Consider the following 24,240-nt stretch of genomic DNA (forward strand, 5'->3'; position numbering starts at 1 on the left):
GAAAACGTGCCATTTTGTGTCCCTCAGGAAAAAAAAGCTCTGTAAATCTTAATAAACCATTAAACAAATAAAATATTTTATAATTTAGTTTCCATAATATGTCTAATAATATAAGAATAAATTAATTGCTGTTTCTTTTGTTTTTAAAGGATTTTAATCACATTTTTGTGCAAAGCATCTTGCAGAAATGTTGAAAATGGCCTGTCCCTCAGTATGATTTTTCTACTTCTACTTGCTATCGAGGCCAAAAAAGTCAAACTATCATAAAAAAACATATACTTGTATAAAGCCTTAAGTGTCAGTTCATTAGTCATGAATGGATTTTATTCTTAACATGTGTCAAATAAAATAAAAAAACACAATTTAGTCGGGTCCCTAGGTTCTCGTCAACCCTGTTACTTTTTATGAAAACACCTCTTTAAAGATAATGGACTCTTCCAAAAGTTGCATCATTTCCAGGAAGTGACATCATCTGCCTTTCAAGAAGTTGATGGTAGAAGACAAGTAAGTGTTCTCTTCTTTTAATGCATTTTCTTTGAGTTTATGTAATGTCTGAAAGACAGGGACACGCTCATTGTGTCAGCCCTGTTACCAGAAAAGCATACGTTAAAAAGTGATTTGTACATATTTAAAAATTTACATATATAACAACATTTAAGCCTCTCATTAAGGCACATAATGTGGTGTCATTACCTATACCTCATGGCTAGTAATGGCCGCCAATAACATTTTTCGTCAACCCTGTTACCGTCAACCCTGTTACCATTCCAGGATAACAGGGTTGACGAAAGCTTTTGCTTTTGTGTGTCTTACCCATGTTGTATACCCAAGAAGGGTTAAATCAAGGGCAACTGGACTTGGTACTTCATTTGAAGATGTTTTGCCTCTCATCCAAGGGGTTTCTTCAGTTCTAAATGATGGGGAGTGCCAGGTATTTAACCTCTGTGGGGTTGTCACCCCTGAGCCAACCCTTCTTGGATAACTATGACCTGGATGACTGAGAATTTTCATAGACGTACTTTTCTTAGTAATAGTATTTACATAATATACATGTTTTTACAGTTTTTATCCCTAAAAATCATGTTTTTTATTTATTCTACTGATAGGTAGGCTAAAATGTGTTGAGGTTACTGATCTATACTGATGCACACAAGTGCATTGGGTTTTATAAATGTGCTTTATAAACCAAAAGTCATTATTATTTTTATTATGAGAAGTCAATAAATTAACAAGGTTGCTGTTAAAGTGTTTTATGTATTTTTATTTGATTTGATTTTGTTAGGATGCCTCTTTCTGCAGCTGAGAAACAGCGCAGATACAGACAACGTAGAGATGCTGATCCTGAGAGACGAGAAGCATATTTAGAAAAAGAGAGGGCAAAATGGAGAAAGGACAGAGAGACAGGGAAAAAGCGGTCAGTTAGTGAACTAAATGACAGAGAAAGGAGAGCCAAGCGGCGGAACTGGAGAGCAGCACAAGTGAAAAGCAGAACAGCCAAAGCAGCAAGTGCAGCAATCATAGATCAGTGCGTGACGCCACCTCTAAGTCCAGAACCAGGTGTAGAGCCAGCACCAGGGTCCTCAAGGTTAGAGTTAGAGTAAATAGAAGTTAAGGCTTTTGTTCAATGTTTCAATTTTATAAATTTCAATTTAAGGTGTGTGTGTGTGTGTGTGTGTGTGTGTGTGTGTGTGTGTGTGTGTGTGTGTGCATGCATCTCCCTATTTATTTATGATAATTTGATTGTCAATACAAGTATTTCATTAATCAGTGCTTCATTGTGTTGCAGGCAACGTGATCAGGGGCGTTTAAGGTCAAAGAAGGAGAGAAAGAGGCTCCACCATGACCTGGGGAAATTGAGGCAAAGCCTGGAAAAAGAAAAACAAAAGACAAATAAGTACAAAAAAAGATACTTCCGCCTAAAGTATAAAACAACATCCCCTTCTTCTAAAGTCAAACATCAATTGAGCACCGCAGCTGTGCAGTCGCAAGCTCGAAAAACCCTCAAATTTCATTCTGCACTATTGAGGGACATAAAAAGCAAATATACAACTTCATATGATGAACGAGAGAGGCAGATTATCTCCAAATTGGTATCTGGGCAGATTGTGAAAAAGTACCGCATGCAGAAATATGGACAGAGTGCCATTGGTCTTCCAAGAAGAAGGTGGAAGACTTTAGATGGAAATGCACTTTCTTTCTCTCGTAAAGAAAAGCTCCGCATTCCAACACATATAAAATCAAGTATCAGAGCCTTCTTTGACCGGGATGATGTCAGTCGGGTCACCACTGGGAGAAAACAGACAATAACGCGAAACAAAGTAAAAAAACAGAAGAGATTTCTTGTTGATACACTGTTAAACCTTCACAGAAAGTTTCTGTCTGAAAATGCAAACAGAGCTTTGTCCTACACTCTCTTTTGCAGACTTCGTCCCTTCTGGGTTGTACATCCAACCATTCAAGACAGAGATACTTGCATGTGCAAAATCCATGAGAACCTCGGCTTTGTGGTTGACAAGTTGAAGCAACTAAATTTGCTTCCCAACTCAAACCTTGAGAAGCTAATAGAGGAGGTATCTTGCAGCACCAGCAGTAAGGAGTGCATGTATGGAGAGTGTCCCAAATGCAAACTGAAAAGCTTCCCACTGGATACTGTTACCAATGCATCAATGCGTATAACATACACACAGTGGGTACTGGAGGAGAAAGAGAAGAACAGAATACCACAAGAAAATGAGGCTGTGTCATTCAAAGTGACAGCAAAAAAACAAATCGAAAGCTCTTTAGACGAACTCATTGAGCATTTCACGTGCCTGCTGCATAAGTTCAAGAAGCATGTGTTCAACATCAAGCAGCAGTTCTCATTCTCCAGAGAACTAAAGAGAAGTCTGTCCTCACATGAATGCATTATACATGTGGACTTCTCGGAAAACTACTCGTGCAAATACAGTGCTGAGATCCAGGCTGTACATTTCGGTGCCTCACACCAACAGGCAACAATGCACACAGGTGTGTTATATGTTGGTGACAATGCTAGCCCTCTCTGCTTCTGCACCATCTCTCAATCCAAGCAAAAAGGTCCCCCAGCAATCTGGCAACATCTTGAACCAGTACTGGACTACATACAAGCCCATCATCCATCTGTGTCTGTGGTCCACTTCTTCAGTGATGGCCCTTGTACTCAGTACAGGCAGAAATGTAATTTCTTCCTGTTCAGTACTGAGTTGAGCAAGAGGGGCTTTGAGAGTGGCACCTGGAATTTCTTTGAAGCGAGCCACGGCAAGGGTGCTCCTGATGGTGTTGGGGGAGTGTTAAAAAGATTGGCAGATCAGCTTGTGAGTCAAGGGCGTGACATCCCTGATGCCATCACACTCTACCGAGCTCTACTGACCACTGGCACCACAGTGAAGCTCTTTTATGTGGAAACCGAGAATATTGTGGATGCATACCGTAACATTCCAGCAAACATCCCATCGGTCCCTGGGACAATGCGAATACACCAAGTGGTCACCAACAGAAAAGGCCACTTGATCTCCAGAGACGTCAGCTGTCTGTGTGCTACACTGAATAACCTGTCCTGCACATGTTTCAACACTCACCACTTCACCTTCCCTCCACTGTCAGCTACCTCAAGCACACCAGTCAGACCTCAACCAATCCAGTCAGAGGAGCACCTGACAGAAGAACTTCAGATCGACTGGAATGACGACCAGATTATCGGAAAATGGTGTGTCCTGACATATGACAAGGAGATCTACCCAGGAATCATTGTGGCAAAAGATGAAGGATATGCCCAAGTGAAGTGCATGCACTGTGTTGGCCCGAATAGATACTTCTGGCCAGCCCGTGAGGACAGCATCTGGTATATACTTGATGACATTTTAAGATTGATTCCTGCTCCTCTTAATGTGACAGCACGGCACGTAGAAATACGGAAAGACATCTGGTCAAAACTTGTTGGGTAGGCAGACAGGAATGTTACAATAAGTGATCATTAGTGATCATTGACTTTTGTTTATTCTGTTAAGGCCAAACATGTTCAACAGTTAGCTTTTCCTTTACCGAGTCCTTTCCTTTACCGAGTGATCGTTAGTGGTTTTTGCTTATTAGGTTAAGGCCAAACATGTTCAATTGGTCATTTAATTGCAATGTAATGTTAATGTTTTAATAAAACAATTGGTTTACATTTACATGCGCAGAATCATCATCATTTTTCATAATTTTTATGCTAAAATATCTCTACATATTTTGTAGAGCTGTCTACAAAATATGCTGATTAGTCATGTTGAATTAAAGGTTTATGAAAGTCCAATTAAGACTCCATTACACCCATAACTGTAACTCTAACAAGCAGTATAACCAATACGGTAACTGTTGTCAACCCTGTTACTGATGTGTCAACCCTGTTACTTGTATAATATTCTAATATCATTTAAAAAATGAAAATAAAAATGTAATCAACTAATTGTAAATGTTTAGTAAGAGAGGCTAATAATCCACTCAAAATTGAATTGAGGTGTTTTATTTTTGTTTCCATACATTTTTCTTAAAACAGAAGATGCTGGGAGAGTGTAATTTGGAAATGAACGTATTCATCCACTAAAAAAAATTAAAACTTTCAATATTCTCAATTCACAAAAACTCTTAATGTAACAAGGGGGGGTTTATCTTTCACAGTATATCAGATTTGTTCTATATATGTATTTAAAACCTTTTCAAAAAGTAATTAATATGTCGGTAACAGGGTTGACCAAACACACACATTTACGTTGGTTTTATTAAAATAAAATAAAAAATAAGATAGCCTGAGATGGCACGGCACATTTTCCTGAGAGGTAAGGATCTACTTCATCCAAAAAGGGGCTTAAAGATTTTCAAAACAGTACTTTGAAAATCAAACATTCAAAGTGGGAAATGGCACGTTTTCGTATAATGACCCATAAAATCATGGACCAGCCAAGAACAGGCTGGTGGTGGTGAAGAAATAGATGACCCTCCAACTGAAAAATGAATTACCTTCTTTCTTTCTTTTTTTTTTTTACCTTTTTGGTCCGATTGCGTCTAGTTCCTAAAAGCAACACTTGACAAGAAGATGCAGTGTTTGTGCACATAAATGGTTTGTGAAGTGAGACTTCACTCTCTTATGAAAGCCTCCTTGCATTCTGGTAATTGTTGCAGTTTACCACTCAAAGATAAAAATACAGTGCCTAATATTTATTCACCAAGTTATAATTTTATAAATTTTTTAATGTTTATTTAATTTTGAAGATTTCTTTTATGAAAGAATATGACATCTGAGTGTATTTAGTTTGAAAAATACTTTGATAAAATTGCATTTTTATATATATTATTTTTTTGTCAAAAATGTTGTTTCTGATGAAACCTATTTGAACTCGTGGTGATAAAACATAACTGTTGTTTTTAATGTAAAAGCAGTTTCGGTTCTTTATTTTGATATGTGATATGTTCATATATTCATAGCAGAAAATATTCCGAGGGGGTGTCAAATTTAGGTGAAAACCATCAAAAATGTTGGTGGTTTCTGGAAACTTAAAAAAATTTAAACTTTTTTGTTTCATCATTTTTTATCAGGTCCTTGGAAATTGTTTCACTAAAGCTGTACACTAATGTATGTAACGCAACAGTGAAAAATGTACATCAAGGTGAGTTTGGTCAGTCATGCATACAATGAAAAGGCAGTATTCTTCCAAAAAATTTAACGATTCAAGACAAAATTGAATCCTATTAAAATCATGTAGAAATTATCCTACAGAATGTCTTGTCCTTTGAGATGATCCTATAATTCTAATTGGAATCCTTTAGTTTTTTTTGACAAGGGAATATTTTGGTTTTCTTTTGAAACTTTTCCCACACTGTTTGCAGGTGTAAGGCCTCTCTCCAGGGTGCAGAGATGGACACTCAAGTTAGTGACTTGGACTCGAGTCGCACTTTTATAGACTTCAGACTCGACCTGAAACAACTCCAGACTTGACTTGAAGAAAAGAACTAGTGAATATTTTAAAAGCAACTTGATTTTTTAAAAGGCGTAGCCATTACATGACTTGAGTCTCAACTGAGACTCATGACCAAAGACTCAAGACTTGACTCAGACTCTGGCAGGATCTCATGTGGACTGTTAATGTTTCCAGGATTTCTAAAACATCTTCCACTCTATTTGCAGTTTAAAGACTTCTCTCCAGTGTGAACTCTCATGTGGACTGTAAGGTTTCCAGGATGACTGAAACGGTTTCCACACTGACAGCATGTGAAAGACCTCTCTTCTGTGTGAATATTCATGTGGGCTTTAAGGTTTCCTTTTTGAGCGAAACTCTTTCCACACTGTTGGCAAATGAAAGGCTTCTCTCCAGTGTGAATTTGCACGTGACTTGTAAGGTGTCCTTTTTGAATAAACATCTTCCCACAATGATGGCAGAGGAAAGGCTTCTCATTTGTGTGAATATTAATGTGAGTTTTAAGGGCTCGTTGTTGTTTGAAACTCTTTCCACACTGAAAGCAAGTGAAATTACTCCTAGCTCCTGTCTTTGGAGCTCTTTTTTGTGTAGAAGTCTTCGCAGTTATGAAATCATGAAGTCTCTCATTCTGATCTTTCTCTTCAGTTTCATTCAGTACGTCCCTCTCCATTTTCAGTGCTTTTAGGTCTAAGGTGAAAAAAAAAAAAAAAAAAAAAGTAAAACACAGTTTAATGGCACAAAACAATTAATATCTTAACAGAACTGAATATACATAATATGTAATACATGTATGCTAGATCCTATACCAGGGTGTTCAAACCTGATCCTGAGTTTAAGCTGGCCATTATACCACTTAGACATTCCACCAATTAATTACAAAAAAATCTAGATAATGTAATGACAGAGTTGAGGAAATCTAGGTATTGACTGATCTCAGACAAGGAAAAAAGAAAATGGGATACATTCCCCACTCAACCGTCAGATGATAATTGAATCACTAATAATTTTTGAAGTTTTATTAAAGGGGAAAATGATGTTAGCCAGTCATAAAAGTGGCCTGTTACACTGACCTCTTAAATGGAAAACACCATAAAACTGATTGTTTGAGTCAGAGAATAAGAAACAGGGTGGAAAACGGCCATAAATCAGTCAATTTTGAATGTATTTTGTCAAAAACTTTAGTAATATAACAATTACACCTCAGGTAACATAATATAAAAACAAATAAACACATCAGGACATGTCCTTTAAAAGAAAACAGGCAATATTTTTGCACCAATTGAAAGTGAAAAAGTGAAAGTAACACACATCTGGAGCAACGGTCAACTCTGTCAACTAATGCTGTTGAAAGCTGAAGGTTCAAGTTGCCAAATGCCAGCTTCGTCTTGGAGAGAATCTGCAAAGAGCATTGGGACAAAATCCCCCCTGAGATGTGTGCAAACCTGGTGACCAACTACAAGAAACGTCTGACCTCTGTGACTGCCAACAAGGGTTTTGCCACCAATACTAAGTCATGTTTTTCAAAGGGGTCAAATAATTATTTCACTGCTTTAAAGGCAAATCAATTTACTTTTTTTGTGTGTTTTTCTGGATTTTTTGTTATTCTGCTTCTCACTGTTCAAATAAAACCACTATTAAAATTATAGACTTATCATTTCTTTGTCAGTGGGCAAGCATACACAAATAACTATTTTACCCACTGTACTAATTTTAACATTTAGGCCATTTAGAAAGCATCGTTTGTTAAATCTTGGCTATTAAAGTCCTGTGAGAGACGGAGAGAGATCAGGGCAAAATAGAGACTAAAAAGGAAAATGGAAGTGAAGCTGCAGTTCAGGAGAGGACTTTTAATTAATTTGCATGTTGCATAGTCTAACAATTTAAACCTTTTTTATGTGATGGCCATATAAAAATAGGGTTGTCCATGTTTCAGAGATTGTTGTGGGTGTATGAGATGGCCTGGATGAGTGTGAGATTTCCCAGCCTGAAATTTTATCCCAGACCACCCCTGGGCTCCAGCTTCAGAGAGCGGAGGACTCAACTCTAAGAGACTTGAAGGAAACTCTGATGCTCACCTTAAGAATATTGTACTCATAGGCAACTCTTGAGAATGACAGGAGCCCTGCTGTGTTCAACCATAAAAGCCACCTAAACAGGGAGGCAAAGATGGACTAACACTTTTTGGCTGCCTCATGAAACACCAGTGAACTCTCAGTCAACTCTCAGAAATCAAAAGAATAACTTAGGAGGCTCACCTTGGAAGTGGCATGCTCATATGCAACCCTCTAAATTGAGTTAGGATAGCACTGCCAACTAAACCAGCGGTTCCCAATTCCAGTCCTCGCGACCCACCGCTCTGCACATTTTGTGTGTTTCACGCATCGCTTCCGACGTTTGTTCTATTCCAACGTTACTGCCCTTCGAAGTGGACATCACAGGATATTCCGCCATTATTCATTAGTTCGAAGCGAGCGTATGTGTTCCATTTGAAGGTCATTAAAGCGTGCGAGACGTAAATTTAAAATGCATTTATTTACAGATGCACTTATGTCACACTTCTCTAGTAAGTTTCATCTGTGCGTGAAGACGCTACATGCGGTGACGTAGCGCAAATATGTGAATGAATGTTTCGAAGTATTGTAAACAGATTTCCCCCGCGTAGGGAGCAATGAACACTTTGCAGGGACCATGTCAATCGGATTGCAGTTCCTGCACGGACCTCACTTCTAATGAGCTGGTTATCTGACTTTTGGAAAATGCTTGAAAACGCTAGTGTGGATGGAGAACATTTTAAAACAACAGTTGTATGCGGATTCATTTAGGTGTAGCCTGGCTGTTTTATTTGCTTACCAAATACTTTAAATGAACAAATGTAGACACAATGCAGTGTCCAAATATGACTACTCACGTTTCAAGGTTTGCTTTTGCGCAAAATAAGTAATTTTCTTACTTTTGCATAATTAGCCCAAGTGCTTTTAATATTAAAAGCAAATATTGGGTTTAATGTTTCAGAATAAAAAAATATATATATTAGGGGTGGGCATAGATAAATTTTTTTAATCTAGATTAAATCTTGGAATTAATCTAGATTAATCTAGATTAAAATGGCTAATTTGAATTCTGCTAAAGGCATTTTCAGAATATGTGTGCTACCCAAATAATGACTAAAGTAAGTCTTCGAGAACGGGTTTCTCAAGCCAGGTGGCGCATTAGACCAGGCGCTCATCTCCTGTTTCCAAATGCATCACAAACTGCTTGACAATTGCATTTACAACATAATCACCTATACAAACTTGTGTAACCAAGTACTTCTGCGCAAAAGGCTGCACGACGTGCGCGTTGCCGTTAAATACACAGACGCGTACGGACATGGATTTCTCCGTGCTTCGATTAAACTGCGTTGCTTTTAGAAGCGTCAATTCAGTTGTTGCATATAGTTTAATGTCTTTATTTCGGGATTATAAAAGTAAATTATCACTCAAATTTGAGATTTTACTGGGGCACAGCAGATTTTCATTGGGACACGTGCCCCAGTAAAAAGGGTCTAACAACGCACGCGTACCTGCCCTGAAGCGGCTTCATAACTGCATGTTTGCTCGTCTCATTTGATGTGGTAATTTCACAGAAGTTGAAGACTCATTCCCGCCTCCTACAGTGCAATTCGACTAGGTATACGTCATCCGCGCTAAAATATCAAAGTGAAAGTCATCATAGTTTACGTAGTTTAGACCCAGCTCCCAACCCAACTTTGAGAATAGATTAACGGTGATATTTTTTTTATCGCCCGATAAGAGTCTCACGTTAACACCCTCCACTAAAAAATATATATATATATATACACACACACACACACACACACACACACACACACACACACACATATATATAACAAATGCACACTGTGAAAGCAAGATATTCAGTGTTAGTATTTGAACACTTCTGTTGAATGTCTCCACATTTCTACACTCCTGTGACATTATACATAAATTTCATTCATTTCACTTCTGTTGAATGTCTCCACATTTCTACACTCCTGTGACATTATACATAAATTTCATTCATTTCAGATCTGAGAATAAAAACCAACCTGTTTGTTCCTCAGTATCTTCATGTTTGACTCTGAATGTTTCTTCAATGTCTTCACTCTCCTCTTTAATAAGCTCCATCTTTGTTTGTTCCTCAGTATCTTCATGTTTGAATGTTTCTTCAATCTTCATGTCTTCACTCTCCTCTTTAATAAACGCCATCTTTATAATAGTGTGTCACGTGGATCTCTGTTGATTCTCCAGGAGTTTTTCTGTCTTTTAACACTTTGTCCTGTTTAAGATTAGAATAATTAATAGAAAGAAAAATGCATGCAAACTAAATCTCTGTGTGCATCTCAATCAGCTCCTAGTTAGTCAGTGCACTAGTAAGACAGAGGTTATAGACTTGATATACAGTTTATACAAATTACACAGGACATTCATATTCAGGCAGGCTATTTTTTATTTACATTCAGTATTCAATTATTTGTTCATATCTAATATTTTACACTTTCATGAAATCATTCTCGGTTGTGATTCACTCGTTTGTGTTTGTTGTTGTCGTTTGTAGTCCGCGTGCCGCTGAATCGAATCACTGAATCATTTCACAAATGATTTGATTCAAATGATTCGGATTCTCAGTTTCTCTCATCACTTCTTATCACACGATTGATTCATGATATAGAGAGCGAAATGAGACGCACTTCTCTGTTACTAAATGCTACGCTTTGTTTAACTAAGTATCTAAATCACTAAACAAAGCATTGCAACGTTACATTAAACAATACTGCATTTATTTTACATAGCTTGAAAAAAACGCTTTAATTGATTAACAGTTTGCATTATTTAAAAACACAAAACTACAAACCTTTTTCAGATGAATCACAACAGATGAGGAGCTCAGCGCATCTTCATGACGTCACATCACCAGACCAAAATAAAAGTCCCATTGGTGCACTGCTCTCTAGAATCACAAATATATCATAGAAATGTTGAATACAAAATCGAATTTCGTATCCATATGATGATGCTTTTCCAAAGTTATTAACATTTTAAATCTAGGAATACTTTTGTTTATTTATTTAGGCTATTATTTTTCATTTAATGTACATTTTAAACACTATATTTTCTGTTTTTATACTTTTCCATTAAATTCACATAAAACTAGTTAATGCTGCTGTGTAACTGTTACAAAGAGGGTGTGATAGCAAATCTGATCTAACACTCTTTTGACGATTGTAATCAATCTCTTACTTTTTTGTTTGTTTTTGTATTTATTCCTCTTTTGGACAGTCACTGAAACACTGCCAGGGATTTTATTTTTATTTTGCTATTGGAGCAAATAAGGACACAAAAACATATTTGTGGCAGTTTCCATTTACCACTAAAGAAGTTTACAAAACTATGACTATTTAATTTTTTAGAGAACCCCATAAATGTAAAAAAAAAAAAAAAAAAAGGATCTATATACATATTAAGGCACAGTACAGTTGACCAAAAATGAATTAACCTGGCTTGACTAAACAAGGAATTAATCTGTGCATATCAGAATAGATTGTAGATATTGCTGTCATTTCTCTGTATGTCTGCACTGCAGTAGTATATTTGCACTGTCTGTAGGTACTGGAAACTGTTGCTAAAACAAATTCCTTACTTTGGCAACGAAGCTCTTTCTGATCTTCGAGAGAAAAAAAAAAGATTCTACCCATAACAGTTTGAGCTGCATACTAAATGTGTTAATGATTTGTTATGGCCTTATTTTTAGTTTTGTATATTGAAGATCTATTTTCTTTTCTAAGCTGACACTTACTATTACTATTTAAGATAATAATTATAATTATTAGTTGCTAATTTCTGAATGATCAGCAGAAGATTGCCTTACACTGGCATTTTGAATGAATGCTGACATCTCTGTTTTTCAGATTGTCTCTGTTTCTGTTGTTTTTTGGTTGGGTTTTTGTATTTAGAAAAGCACTCTTTTAATTTTAAGTATCGGTTTAAATAGTCCCAGACCGTTTTTTTTTAACTGGTCTTGCTTCCTGATCAGATTCATCTAACATGCAGTCTTCTTGATCACTCAGTTCATTTGGATTCTTCTCATCTTCTATCAACAGTTCCTTTTCTGATGTGTCAAGCTGCAATTCTTGTTGAATAATTAATAGATGTATAGAAACATCCACAATAAAGGTAAAAACTTTTAAAATTTAGTTTATTTAACAAATTGATGACTTTTTAAAAAAAGACTGTAAGTAAAAAGCAATAAGAGTAATTTTAACAGACAAAAGTGTAATAAAATCGTAACATACATTTATGAAATTTTCTTTTACACTTCAGTTTAAATCAGTTTTTCAACATTGTTGTCATGATATTTCTCCATTCAAAAAGGGCCCTGCAGACATTTATTGCCATTTCATTGAGGATCTGAATTTGTCAGTCCACGTTTATCATTTTTAATTGCACAATTGGCATAAGTTTTATTATTCATGTGTGTGTCCCTGTATATATCTATGCACTTTTTGGGTTGTAGACACAGAATCGTGTGAACAGGACTTTTATTTTGATCCGGTGTTTTGACATCATAAGGTGTCATTAAAGCAGATATATTTACAAGTTCCACGAGTAGAACAGAAGCTAAATTGTTCATTAGGATATATGCACATTAGGAAATGGCAGATAGACTGGGATGGTATTGAAACAGGAAGACAATATTCAGCAACAAGTTGGTGCTTGGAAGAGAGAGAGAGCAGGAACAGAAATGAAGAGAATATTCTAACCCGTCTGAGAATAGGTCACACAGGATTGAATAGTAGGCCTACATTGTTTAAAATTGGCAAGCACCCAACAGGGGAATGTAATCACTGTAGTCAATAAAACACAGTTGAACATGTAATACTTCACAGCAGGAAATACAACAATGAAAGACGTCATTTTATTAAGTCACCATTTAAAGCTGAGCATAAAGATTTTTCTATAATAGGTATCCTACATGAAAAAGCTACATATGATACTATTATTAAGTTTATTAAAGATATGAAATTACATAAAATAATTTAGTCTGTTTTTTTTTTCTTGAATTCCCATACATCTTACAGTATGTTCAACCTACTGTATGGCATCAAGCACAAATGCACAAACGTGCGTGAAAAACATACATGAAATTTATAAACTAATGGTTGAAGATGAGACTATATTTAACATTTATATTTTAAAAACTTCATTTTTATATTATTACATATGTGTAGATGGTGTTTAGCAATGGTTGAAAATAGTGAGGGCAGATATGCTTCTCCGAATATTAAGGCATGTTGGATGCAGGTTTACCTTACCTTTCACATTTTGACCTTAATAGCATATTGTACATTTTTGTGTTTGTACTGTTCTAGGAATTACAAACCAGGCAACAGAAAGTAGCCAGCAACCTGAGGAAGCTACTGTCATTTTTCATTTAGAGACTACAGTCAATGCTTCATCAGCAGAACAAGGTGTGTTTGGCCTTGATTTGGCACCTCTACTTTATGTTGTTCCCCTTGAGATCTTTGTGAGAATGTAGTTTAGTGGGGGGGGGGGGTCTCTATTTTCTTAACAGTTATCTAAGCTTGTATGAGAGAAAACACCATCTCTCACTCATCCTCAGATTCTACAGCTGCAGCGTGTCTGGACCAGGAGGCTGGGACAAGGGATGGTCCAGTCTTGCAGCTGTATCTGTTTTGATAATATCCTTGTGAGATATCCTTCGACAACTGATCGAACTGCCTAATATTATGTTGAGTATGTATATCCCCCCTTTGCTGCCAAATCAGCCCTGACTATGATGCACCAAGTATTCTGATACCTTCGATCAGAGCTTGATAGATAAGTAGATAGTTGTTTAGCCTTCACAATTTGGCCCTAGTCAAACTCACTCATATCGTTACGTTTGCCCAATTTTCCTGCTTTTAACCAGTCAACTTTGAGGACATTTTCACTTACTGCATAATATTTCCCACCCACTAACAGGTGCTCTGATGAAGAGATAATCTGTGTCAACACAATATTAGGCAGGTGGTGGTGATAATGTTATGCTTAACCGATGCATGCGTGTACACTTCTAAGAGACAACACCATCTCTCCACTCATCCTCAGATTTGACAGCCGCTACAGGCAGGGCCATAGCCAGTATTTTTCAAATACAGAGGTAATTTATAATAAAACTGGATTGTAACGAAACATTATTTTATTGCCACCTTTCAGTTATTTAATTTATCATAAAGTCAAACACAATGATAGGTTATTTTATGTTATAGGTTAATTTGGAGAAGGGCCCTAGCGATGTGTGGTGGTCGAGGTTCAAAGGCCCGCCATTCAGAATTAACCTCACGGACAGCAGATTCCCTTGACAGAGCCAGTGTCCATGGGGCGACACCAGAGGACATTGAAGCCTTCTTCAGGCTGTTTGAGGACCTTTACGTAATGCACGGTTTAGATGAAAAGCCACATCTCGTCTACAACTGTGATGAGACTGGCTTTGGAGACAAGCCTCGGTCCAGGGAAAAGGTCCTGTGCCAGACTGGAATGAAGCATGTTTATCAGCAGCAGCACACAACCAGGGAGCACATCACAGTCCAATGCTGTGTGAATGCCGCTGGGGACAGCATTCCGCCTTTCATCATTTACCCCAACTGCCTTCCGAGTAATGCCTACAGGCTGGATGGGCCCCCCAACGCCCTCTACAGTGTCCAGGATAATGGTTACATGGACTCGGAGCTCTTCTTAAAATGGCTCAGCCATTTCATTAAATATGCTCCTGAGGAGAGACCACTAATTTTAATCATTGACCAACATGAGACACATGTTTCAAAAGATGTAATCATGTTCTGCAGGGAAAACCGAATTGAAATTCTCTGCCTACCTGCCCACACAACCCATATTCTGCAGCCCCTCGACATTGCAGTCTTCAACCCACTGAAGACTGCTTTCTCCACTATGGCTTCCAGGATGAGTCTGGTGCGAGGGGACATTGTTGTGGGGAAGAAGCAGTTTTCATCTCTCCTCAAACATGTTTACCCCACTGCAGTCACAGCCCAACACATTTAGGCTGGCATCTTTCCTCTCTCCAGGGCTGCTGTGGACACAACCCAGGTATTTTGACATTAATAATATGTTAATTCATCCTCTAAGTTACTTACATTTCTTTCCAAGTGTGTTACTGAGTTTTACATACGTTTTATTTTATTAGGTGGTAAGAGTGCTTCCATCTGCAGATGGAAATGATGCCACACCATCCAGCGCTGCCTCCACTCCGTCAGACACACCATCCAGCGCTCCTGCCACACCATCTGCCACACCAACCAGCTCTGCCACCACAACCTCCATTACTCATTCACCCACACCATCCAGTGCTCACGCCACTCTCACCTTCATGTCCAGAACTCAACCTGATGACAGATTAAGCACAACTCAAACACCTTGCCCCACCTGTAACCGGGTGGCTCCCAAAAATTACCTGGTGGCAGCAGGTGTAATACCAGAGAGTCTGGCTAACGTCCTTATGAGTCCAGCCCTGGAGAGGAAGGAGAAGGTGAGGCATCGCATTCCTTTGCCAGCCCGTGTCATCACCAGCGACAAGTATTTCAACCTGCTGGTAGAAAAAGAAACTGAGGGAAAAGAGAAGGAAGAAAACAAAAGAAAGCACAAGGAAGAGATGGCAAAAAAGAAGGAGGAAAAGAGACAAGCCCAGGAGGCCAAACTTCAAAAGAGGCAGGCACCTCCTACTCAGACGGAAGATGGGGAACACTGTGCTGTCTGCCGTAGAGTGGTCCCACCTGGCTCAGAAGATGAGGCCATTGATGAATGGCTCCAGTGTGATCTGTGCTAATTGTGGTTCCACTTGGTGTGTGCAGAAGTGGAGGAAGTGCCATACACCGACTGGCTGTGCCATAAATGTTGTTTGTCAACATAAAACACAAACCTACACACACACATGTTTGTTTTTGTGAATTGTGGGGACATTCCATAGACGTAATGGTTTTAATACTGTAAAAACAATATTTGCTATCACCCTACACCTTCCCTACACCTAAACCTAGCCCCCACAGGAGACTGTGCATATCTTTACATTCTCAAAAAAACGTATTCTGTATGATTTATAAGCCTTTTGAAAAGTGGGGACATGGGCAATGTCCTCATAAGTCACCCTCTCCTTGCATACCTATGTCATACCCATGTTATTACACCAATTTGTGTCCTGATATGTCACAAAAACAATTTGTTATACTATTGTCAGTTTGGTGTTAAATGTTCATAGTTGTAAACACACAAACACACACACACACACACACACACACACACACACACACACACACCTGTATCCTGTTCATTTATGCCATAATATTGCGACACGATCAGGCCTAGCTCGCGTGGTCCTCGAGCTTATTTAAGTAGCAAATAACTTGACTTTTAAACAAATAAAAGGGTACTCACCTTCCTTATTAATTTAAATGTTGTTTTCTTCAGTAAAAACAAATAAATGGCACACTGTTGATCTGTTGAATGTCCATTTTTTCAAGATACGCCCTCTGTACGGAACACCATTGTAAGCCTGTACGGAACATGGTTAATGCTTATCATCTTCCGTACACGTGCGGAGGAGGTGCTTTTCCCCACTTTTCTCAAAAACTATTGGTCCAAAAGACATCAGTCAACGTGTTACTGTGTAATAGTATTCTCCCAGAGAATGTTCACACAAACATGCTTGTCAGGCTTTCAACAACGGAGGAGTGGTCATTGGCGTGCGATAAAAGACGAAAAGTGTACATAGTTAGTCTACGTTACATATCTTAGTATCCTACCAGTGTGTGTTACTGTGTTTTGTTCGTATAAGCTAATACTGTTAGCTGCGGCTAGGCGGTAACGTTATATTTATGTCTTGCCGAATATATGTAGTGAAAGAAATCTGCACCTCACTTGAATAGTCAAATACAGAAAGTTTACTTAAGATGTAATTGTCCTAAATACAGTCGCTATAATGTTTTGAGTCCAGGGCCCGTATTTACAAAAAAACATCTTAAGGCTAAAAGTAGCTCCTAACTTGATGATTTAGGCGAAAATCTTAAAAATAATGGGCGTGTCAGTCCTAAATTTAGGACTCCTAAATTTTTGCTCTAAGAGTATTTCACAAAGCATTTTAGCGCTAAAACTAGCTCCTAAATCTGTGCAACGTAAAGACTGATTTATACGCGTCGCTTGGGTTTGTGAAATCACCCATTTCGTGTGGCGGTGTGCAATTTGTTCATGAAAACAATGATATAAGGGACAATTTGGAGTTGGGATAACCTCAAAAACTAAAAAAGATGTGTGGAAAAATATATGTGTGCAAATAAATGCAGCTTTCCCACTTTTGTCCAGAAGCAAAGATGACTGTGAAAAGTGCTGGTATTCTTTGCAAAGTCAGGCAAATTAAGGCAGAGATTTAAGTGATAAACAACAGCTACAGCTAAACGGACATTACTTTCAAGTTGCCGATAATGTTTTCATATAACCTTGTCATGCTATTGCAGATTGAAATCCTTTGCCTCATTAAAATATTTATTGCATTCATAAGGAGCTGCCATTCGAGTATTGTCAGAACCTTGATCTGTGGCGTAATTGGGTTGTTTCTATTTGTTGCAATTCTGCAATAGTCATAATACCTTAAGACCACATCTTCTGAAAAGCTCATTATCATCCAATGCTTCTAAAATGTTCCGAGGCAGACAGCCAGCAACAGCCATTATAGGATAGTTTTAGGACTTGATCTTAGTGATTTAGGAGTCCTCTCCACTGCTCCTAACATTTTGCAGATTTAGGAGCTAGTTTTAGTGCTAAAACGCTTTGTCAAATACTCTTAGAGCAAAAATTAGGAGTCCTAAATTTAGGATTGTTTTAAACATTACTTTTAAGATTTTCTCTTAAATCGCTAAGTTATGAGATAGGCTACTTTTATCCTTAAGATCTTTTAGGAACAGGGGCCAGAATTTGGTGATGTACGTGCGCAGGCAGCACAGGCTTGCGGTGCAGAAGAACGCGTCGAGTATAAATCAGTCTAAATCAGGCTTAAATCACAAGATCAAATCCTAACCTTCCTAATATTGCTGTTGCTGGCGATCTGCCTCGGAACTTAAACTATTTAGAAACACTCTTCCTGTATATGCACGCATATTCCTACACAACTTTTTTTTTTTTAGTCTTGGAGGTTATCCCAGCTCCAAATTTTCATACGATGGGCAAGAAGTAACCGCTGTTCTTGCGTCCAGTTTGGTTTTGTTTTACGTTTCCGTATCTCGCTATCAGCCATGATTATTCTATCATGAATAGAAAAAACAAAAACTTTTACGTCAGCACCAATAGCCCAGCAGTTAGTGCGTCAATATATAGCGTAACTCTGCTCAAAGTTCGATTCCAGTTTCGAAATGTTTTGCTGCTCCCGCCCCCTTCCCTTCACCCAATGATTTTGTGTCAGTTCTCTGCTATTCTGTGTCATTAAAAGCATAAAAAACTCTTTAAAAAAGTCTGTTTATGTATAGCGACAGACCCAAGAGGTTGTAGCGTTTAGCCTCCTTGTTAGTTGACCCGGGTTCGAGACCTGCTTGGAGCGGGTGTGGTAGGACTTGGGTGTGAGGGGTTACATTTACATGCAGTCCAACACAATAATAAAAACTAAACTCTCATACTGTGTTGAAAGCCAACAAGTAAAGATGAGTTTTAAGACTAGGTCCCCTGGTTTTTAACCTTATGGCAGGAACAACCAAAAGTAAAGGCTCAGTGGATCTAAATGTTCTTGTTGGAGTGTATAGCTGTATTAAGTCAGAATATGCTAGTCCATTTAGTGATTTGAACACTAAAAACAAAATCCATTAAAATCCATTCTAAAATGAACAGGAAGCCAATGGAGAGGTGCCAGAATTGGTGTAATATGTTCTCGTTTGTGTTCCTGTCAACATACGAGCAGCAGCATTCTGTACCAACTACAAATGTATGAGAGAAGCCTGGTTAATACCTAAAAATATGTATAACTCTTTCTAAGTTACTAAAAGATAGAAAAGACTTCACTTTGGATAATTGCCTCAACTGGAAACAACTAGCTTTAATTACCGAATTAACCTTTTTTTCCAGTTTTCACTCCATAATAACACCCACATTTTTTACATGTACCGCTGTAAGATCTAAAAGCAAGAGGAAAGCATAATTAGCAAAGTCATTAGCTAATAACAGGTCATTAAAAACTTTTACAAGCACCGTTTCAGTGCTATGATGGGATTTAAAACATGACTGGAGCACTTCCTGAACGCCATGTAAATCTAAAAAAGACAGCAGTTGTATTAAAACAACCTTTTCTAACACTTTGGGAAGAAATGGCAGTTTTGATATTGGTCCAAATTTGCCTTTTTAATCAATGGTTCCACTATTGCATGTTTCAAATTATGTGGTACAACTCCTGAGGTGAGACTGCTATTTATAATTCTCTAAATATTGGGTCCAATGGTTTCAAAAACACTTTAAAAAGTGTGAAGGGACAATGTCCATACAGTGAGAAGATGGTTTCATCTTACCAATAATGTCTCCAAAAAACGAAAGAGACACAGGCTCAATCTGGTTGAAACGTTTTAACCAGATTGAGCCTGTGGTTTTATGACAGCTGTATCTTCTATCAAAAAAGAAATAATAGAAACCAGCCTACATTTTAACTGGGAAGAGGAACAGACATTTACTTATTTAAGCTAATAATTAGGACTGCATAAATCAGCTTACAATTGATTCACATTTACTGCTATAATAAAAAATACACTTACATTATAGTTTATATAGATTAGAGTAAGCCTTGATATGCACTTGTCCTTTAGACAGCTAAATCAATCATTCATTTGTAGAAAAAAGTCTCAAGTTTTATGTAAGAAAAAAATAATAATTTGTTGTTCAAGTAATTTATTTACAAGCAATATTCTCTACAATTTCATCAGTTCTAACATAAATAAGCATATCTGTGGTATTCATCACATTAAATTGATGAATGTAATTTAAAGTTGTTTTTATATAAAAAATAAGTATGATAAAAAAAAAACTATGAAAGTATATTTGGGAATATACACATAAAAATCATGATTTTAGCTTTAAGAAAAGGTTTATTTATTTTATGGTGAAATACAGCACCTTCTTTATAAATATGCCCTACTGCTCTACTCTGATGCACTTGAAGCGTGGTCATCAATTTATTTACTTCATTATATTAATATTATTTGAATTATTCTTTATTTCCTCTGACTAGAGGAAAATGCATGGAAAAAGTATGTTCCATTTGTATAGTCTCAGTGAGCTTTTATGAGGTTTCACGCATGCGCAGAAAGGCAAATTTAACACTTTCTTACGTTCAAGTGTGGACGAGAAACTTTTGAAAAATGCTTGAAAACGTTAGGGTGGATGGAGAAAATTTTTACAACAAAAACACCTTTTCATTTGTATCCGGATTAATTTAGATGTAGCTTTAGTGTCCACTGTCTGTTTTATTTGCTTACCAAATACTTTAAATGAACAAATGTAGTCAGCATGCAGTAGCCAAATGTGATTACTTACATATCTGTTATGAAGCAGACGGGACAACAAGGTAAGTGTTATACGAATGGTGTTTTATTTATACAAGCAGCAGTGCCGGAGGTGAATGGTGAGTTCGTGAAGGTGAGCAAGACTTGACGTGATGAATTCAGAGCTGGATGGTAACGTGAAGAGAGTAACAGGTCCTTTCCGTTTTAGGTAGCGAGACTGGAGGATTCCAAGAACGAAAGCCAGAGGGGCACAGAGAGTTCGTGGATCCGCCACCCTCCGCTGACGCGGAAGTCAGCTTACGGCCACACACCACTGATGACTGGATACAGTGAAGATACAGAGGACTGGCGCTTGGAAGACTGGAACGAGACAGAGATAAGGTAAGTGCAATTGGGTAAGTAAACTCGATAGTGATACTCGCCAAGAGACACTGGAAGTCCGCTTTCTCTGGAACGAGCCCGGACAATGAGTGGTGTGTGGAGAGTGGCTTTATGTGCTGGTGATGATTGCGTGCAGGTGTTCATTAATCAGTACTCAGGTGACGGTGATCTGGGAGTGATTGTGGGTGCAGAACCTGACCAATCCGTGACACTACCCCCCTCCCCAGGGCCCGCTCCCGAGGGCCGAAGTCTCTTGCGCCGTGGTGGTCTACCTCGTCCTCGGGGTGCAGGGAACTCAGGATGACTAGCGTGGAACTCCTCAGTGAGCGTGGGATCTAGGATGTCGTCTCTTGGGACCCATGACCTCTCCTCTGGTCCATAACCCTCCCAGTCTACCAGGTACTCGAGTAGACCACCACGACGACGAGACCGGAGAATCTCCCGGACGGAATATACGGCTCCATCTTCCAGCATGAGGGGGGGAGGAGGTTCCTCTTCGTGGTCAGGTTCTGTGGAGGGAGTGAGAGGTGGGTGAAATGGTTTCAATAGTGAGACATGGAAGGTGGGGTGAATACGATACTCAGGTGGAAGTTGAAGCTTGTAGGTAACGGGGTTGACCTGTTCCAGGATGTTGAAGGGACCAACAAACCTGGGACTTAACTTCTTGGAGGGCAGTCGCAGACGGATATCCCGAGTGGAAAGCCACACTTGATCGCCTGGCCTGAATTCTGGAGCTGGGGCCCTCCTCCGATCCGCGAAGGCTTTCTGTCTGCGTACTGCCCTCTGTAGGTGGTGATGTGCTTCGTCCCAGACCCTCTCGCTCTCCCGGAACCAGAAATCCACTGCGGGGACCTCAGATGGTTCACATTCCAGGGAAATAGCGGTGGTTGGAATCCGAGGACGCACTGGAATGGTGTGAGGCCGGTGGACGGTTGCCGCAGTGAATTTTGGGCATATTCTGCCCAGCCCAGGAACTGGTTCCAGGAGTTCTGGTGGTTGTGGCAGAAGGTCCGGAGGAACCGCCCCACTTCCTGGATTTTCCTCTCAGTCTGGCCATTGGACTGCGGATGATAGCCAGAGGAGAGGCTGACGGTCACACCTAGGAGACGGAAGAAGGATTTCCATAGACGGGAGATAAACTGAGGACCGCGGTCCGATACAATATCCTCAGGTATTCCATACTGACGGAAGACGTGATTGAACAGGAGTTGGGCCGCTTCAAAGGCAGTGGGTAGCCCTTTCAGGGGCAGTAACTTGCAGAACTTGGAGAAACGATCCACTATAACAAAGATGCAGGTGTTTTCATCCGATGCTGGCAAGTCCGTCATAAAATCCACTCCCAGGTGTGACCAGGGGCGGTTCGGGATCGGCAAGGGATGGAGCTTACCTGCGGGCAAATGCCTGGGACTTTTGGACATGGCGCACTCCTTGCAACCCTGGATGAACCGCTGCACATCCCTTGCCATCCCAGGCCACCAGAAGCGCTCGGATAGCAGCGAGAGGGTGTTGCTGGTCCCGGGATGTCCAGTGCCCAGGGAAGTGTGGATGGAGCGAATGAGATCTACCCGTTGTGTCCTAGGAATGTAACGTCGATCTGGAGAGCAACCCGGCGGAGAGCGAGGTTCAGGAGTAGCGACACTAGGAGGAGCTGACCATTCGATGGGGTTGACGAAGATGTCTTGTGGGAGGATATTGCTGGGAGGTTCAGTGGAATCAGTGGAGTCGTGGATTCTAGACAGGGCATCTGCTCTTATATTTTTTGGACCGGGACGATAGGAGATGGAGAAGTGGAACCTTGAAAAGAACAGTGCCCACCTGGCCTGACGTGGGCACAACCTTTTTGCATCACGGAGGTATTGGAGGTTTTTATGATCTGTGAGTACCTGGAAAGGATGATTAGCTCCCTCCAACCAGTGTCGCCACTCCTCCAGGGCGAACTTGATGGCGAGAAGTTCCCGGTTGCCGATGTCATAGTTCTTCTCCGCCGGGCTGAACTTCCGGGAGAAGTAGGCACATGGATGGAGTAAACTTGGGGTTCCGTGATGCTGGGAGAGAACTGCTCCGACTCCTGAGGTTGATGCATCCACCTCCACCACGAAAGGGAGGTCGGGATCCGGATGGCGCAGAATAGGAGTCTGGGTGAAGGCGTCCTTGAGGGATTGGAAGGCTGCGGCGGCTTCGGGGTTCCAGGTAAGTTTAGTCGGTTTTCCTTTGAGTAGGTTGGTTAATGGAGTTGCAATGATACTGTAACCTTGAATGAAACGGCGGTAGAAATTAGCAAAACCAAGGAATCTCTGGAGTTCTTTGACAGAAGAGGGTTTTGGCCAGGACGTGACAGATGACACCTTCCTCTCGTCCATACGAATACCTTCACGGTCGATGACGTATCCCAGGAATTGAACGGATGGAAGGTGGAATGAACATTTTTCTGCTTTCAGGAAAAGTTGGTGTTCCCTGAGTTTCTGGAGGACCTCCGCAACGTGGTGGATGTGGTCAGTCTCACTCCGGGAGTAGATGAGGATATCGTCAATATAGACAATCACTGACCGATGGAGAAACTCCCGGAGGACTTCATGTATGAAGTTTTGAAATACGGAAGGGGCGTTGACCAGGCCATAGGGCATGACGCAGTACTCATAGTGGCCTGTAGGGGTCACGAAGGCCGTCTTCCACTCATCCCCCTTCCGTATTCTCACCAGATTGTAAGCGCTGCGGAGGTCCAATTTCGTGAAGATGGTGGCTGACCGGAGTTGTTCGAGGGCCGCTGGGACGAGAGGAAGGGGATATTTGAACTTGACTGTGGCTTGATTCAGAATGCGGTAGTCTATGCACGGCCGCAGCCCTCCATCCTTTTTCGCCACGAATAAGAAGCTGGATGCAGCGGGAGAAGTGGAGGGACGAATGTATCCTTGCTGGAGAGCCTCGTGAATATACTCCTCCATGGCCTTTGTCTCCGGAAGTGACAACGGGTAGATCCTTCCCCTGGGCAAAGGAGCATCAGGAATCAGGTCTATGGCGCAGTCCCATGGCCGATGGGGAGGTAGCTGGGAAGCTCTCTTGGGGCAGAAGACGTCCTGGAAAGAGGAGTAGATATCCGGAATCTCGGTGGATCGTTGCTCCAGAGGGCTCTCGATGGATGTGGCGCAGACAGGAATGGGTCTTGGTATCGGACGTGGAACTTCTGGAAAGCACTCTGGAAAACAGTCATGGCCCCACCGGATTACCTCTCCATTGCCCCAAGAGATGATGGGATTGTGCTTCACCAGCCACGGGCGCCCCAAGATGATGTCCATGGTGGCCCCCTCCAGAACC

The 24,240-nt window shown here is 39.9% G+C and overlaps 1 protein-coding gene across 1 annotated transcript in view; it reads left to right on the forward strand.

The window, feature by feature from the left end:
- Positions 1-24,240, forward strand: part of LOC141326033 (uncharacterized) — a 321,966-nt gene that overhangs the window by 282,561 nt on the left and 15,165 nt on the right. Inside the window, exons 4-7 of the mRNA XM_073834739.1 lie at positions 6,147-6,198; positions 14,374-15,046; positions 15,210-15,834; positions 16,540-16,622. Coding sequence (XP_073690840.1) covers positions 6,147-6,198; positions 14,374-15,046; positions 15,210-15,834; positions 16,540-16,622 — 1,433 coding nt within the window. The remainder of the gene's footprint in view (positions 1-6,146; positions 6,199-14,373; positions 15,047-15,209; positions 15,835-16,539; positions 16,623-24,240) is intronic.

The sequence above is a fragment of the Garra rufa genome, chromosome 2 (assembly GCF_049309525.1).
Source record: "Garra rufa chromosome 2, GarRuf1.0, whole genome shotgun sequence".
Taxonomy (NCBI): Eukaryota; Metazoa; Chordata; class Actinopteri; order Cypriniformes; family Cyprinidae; genus Garra; species Garra rufa.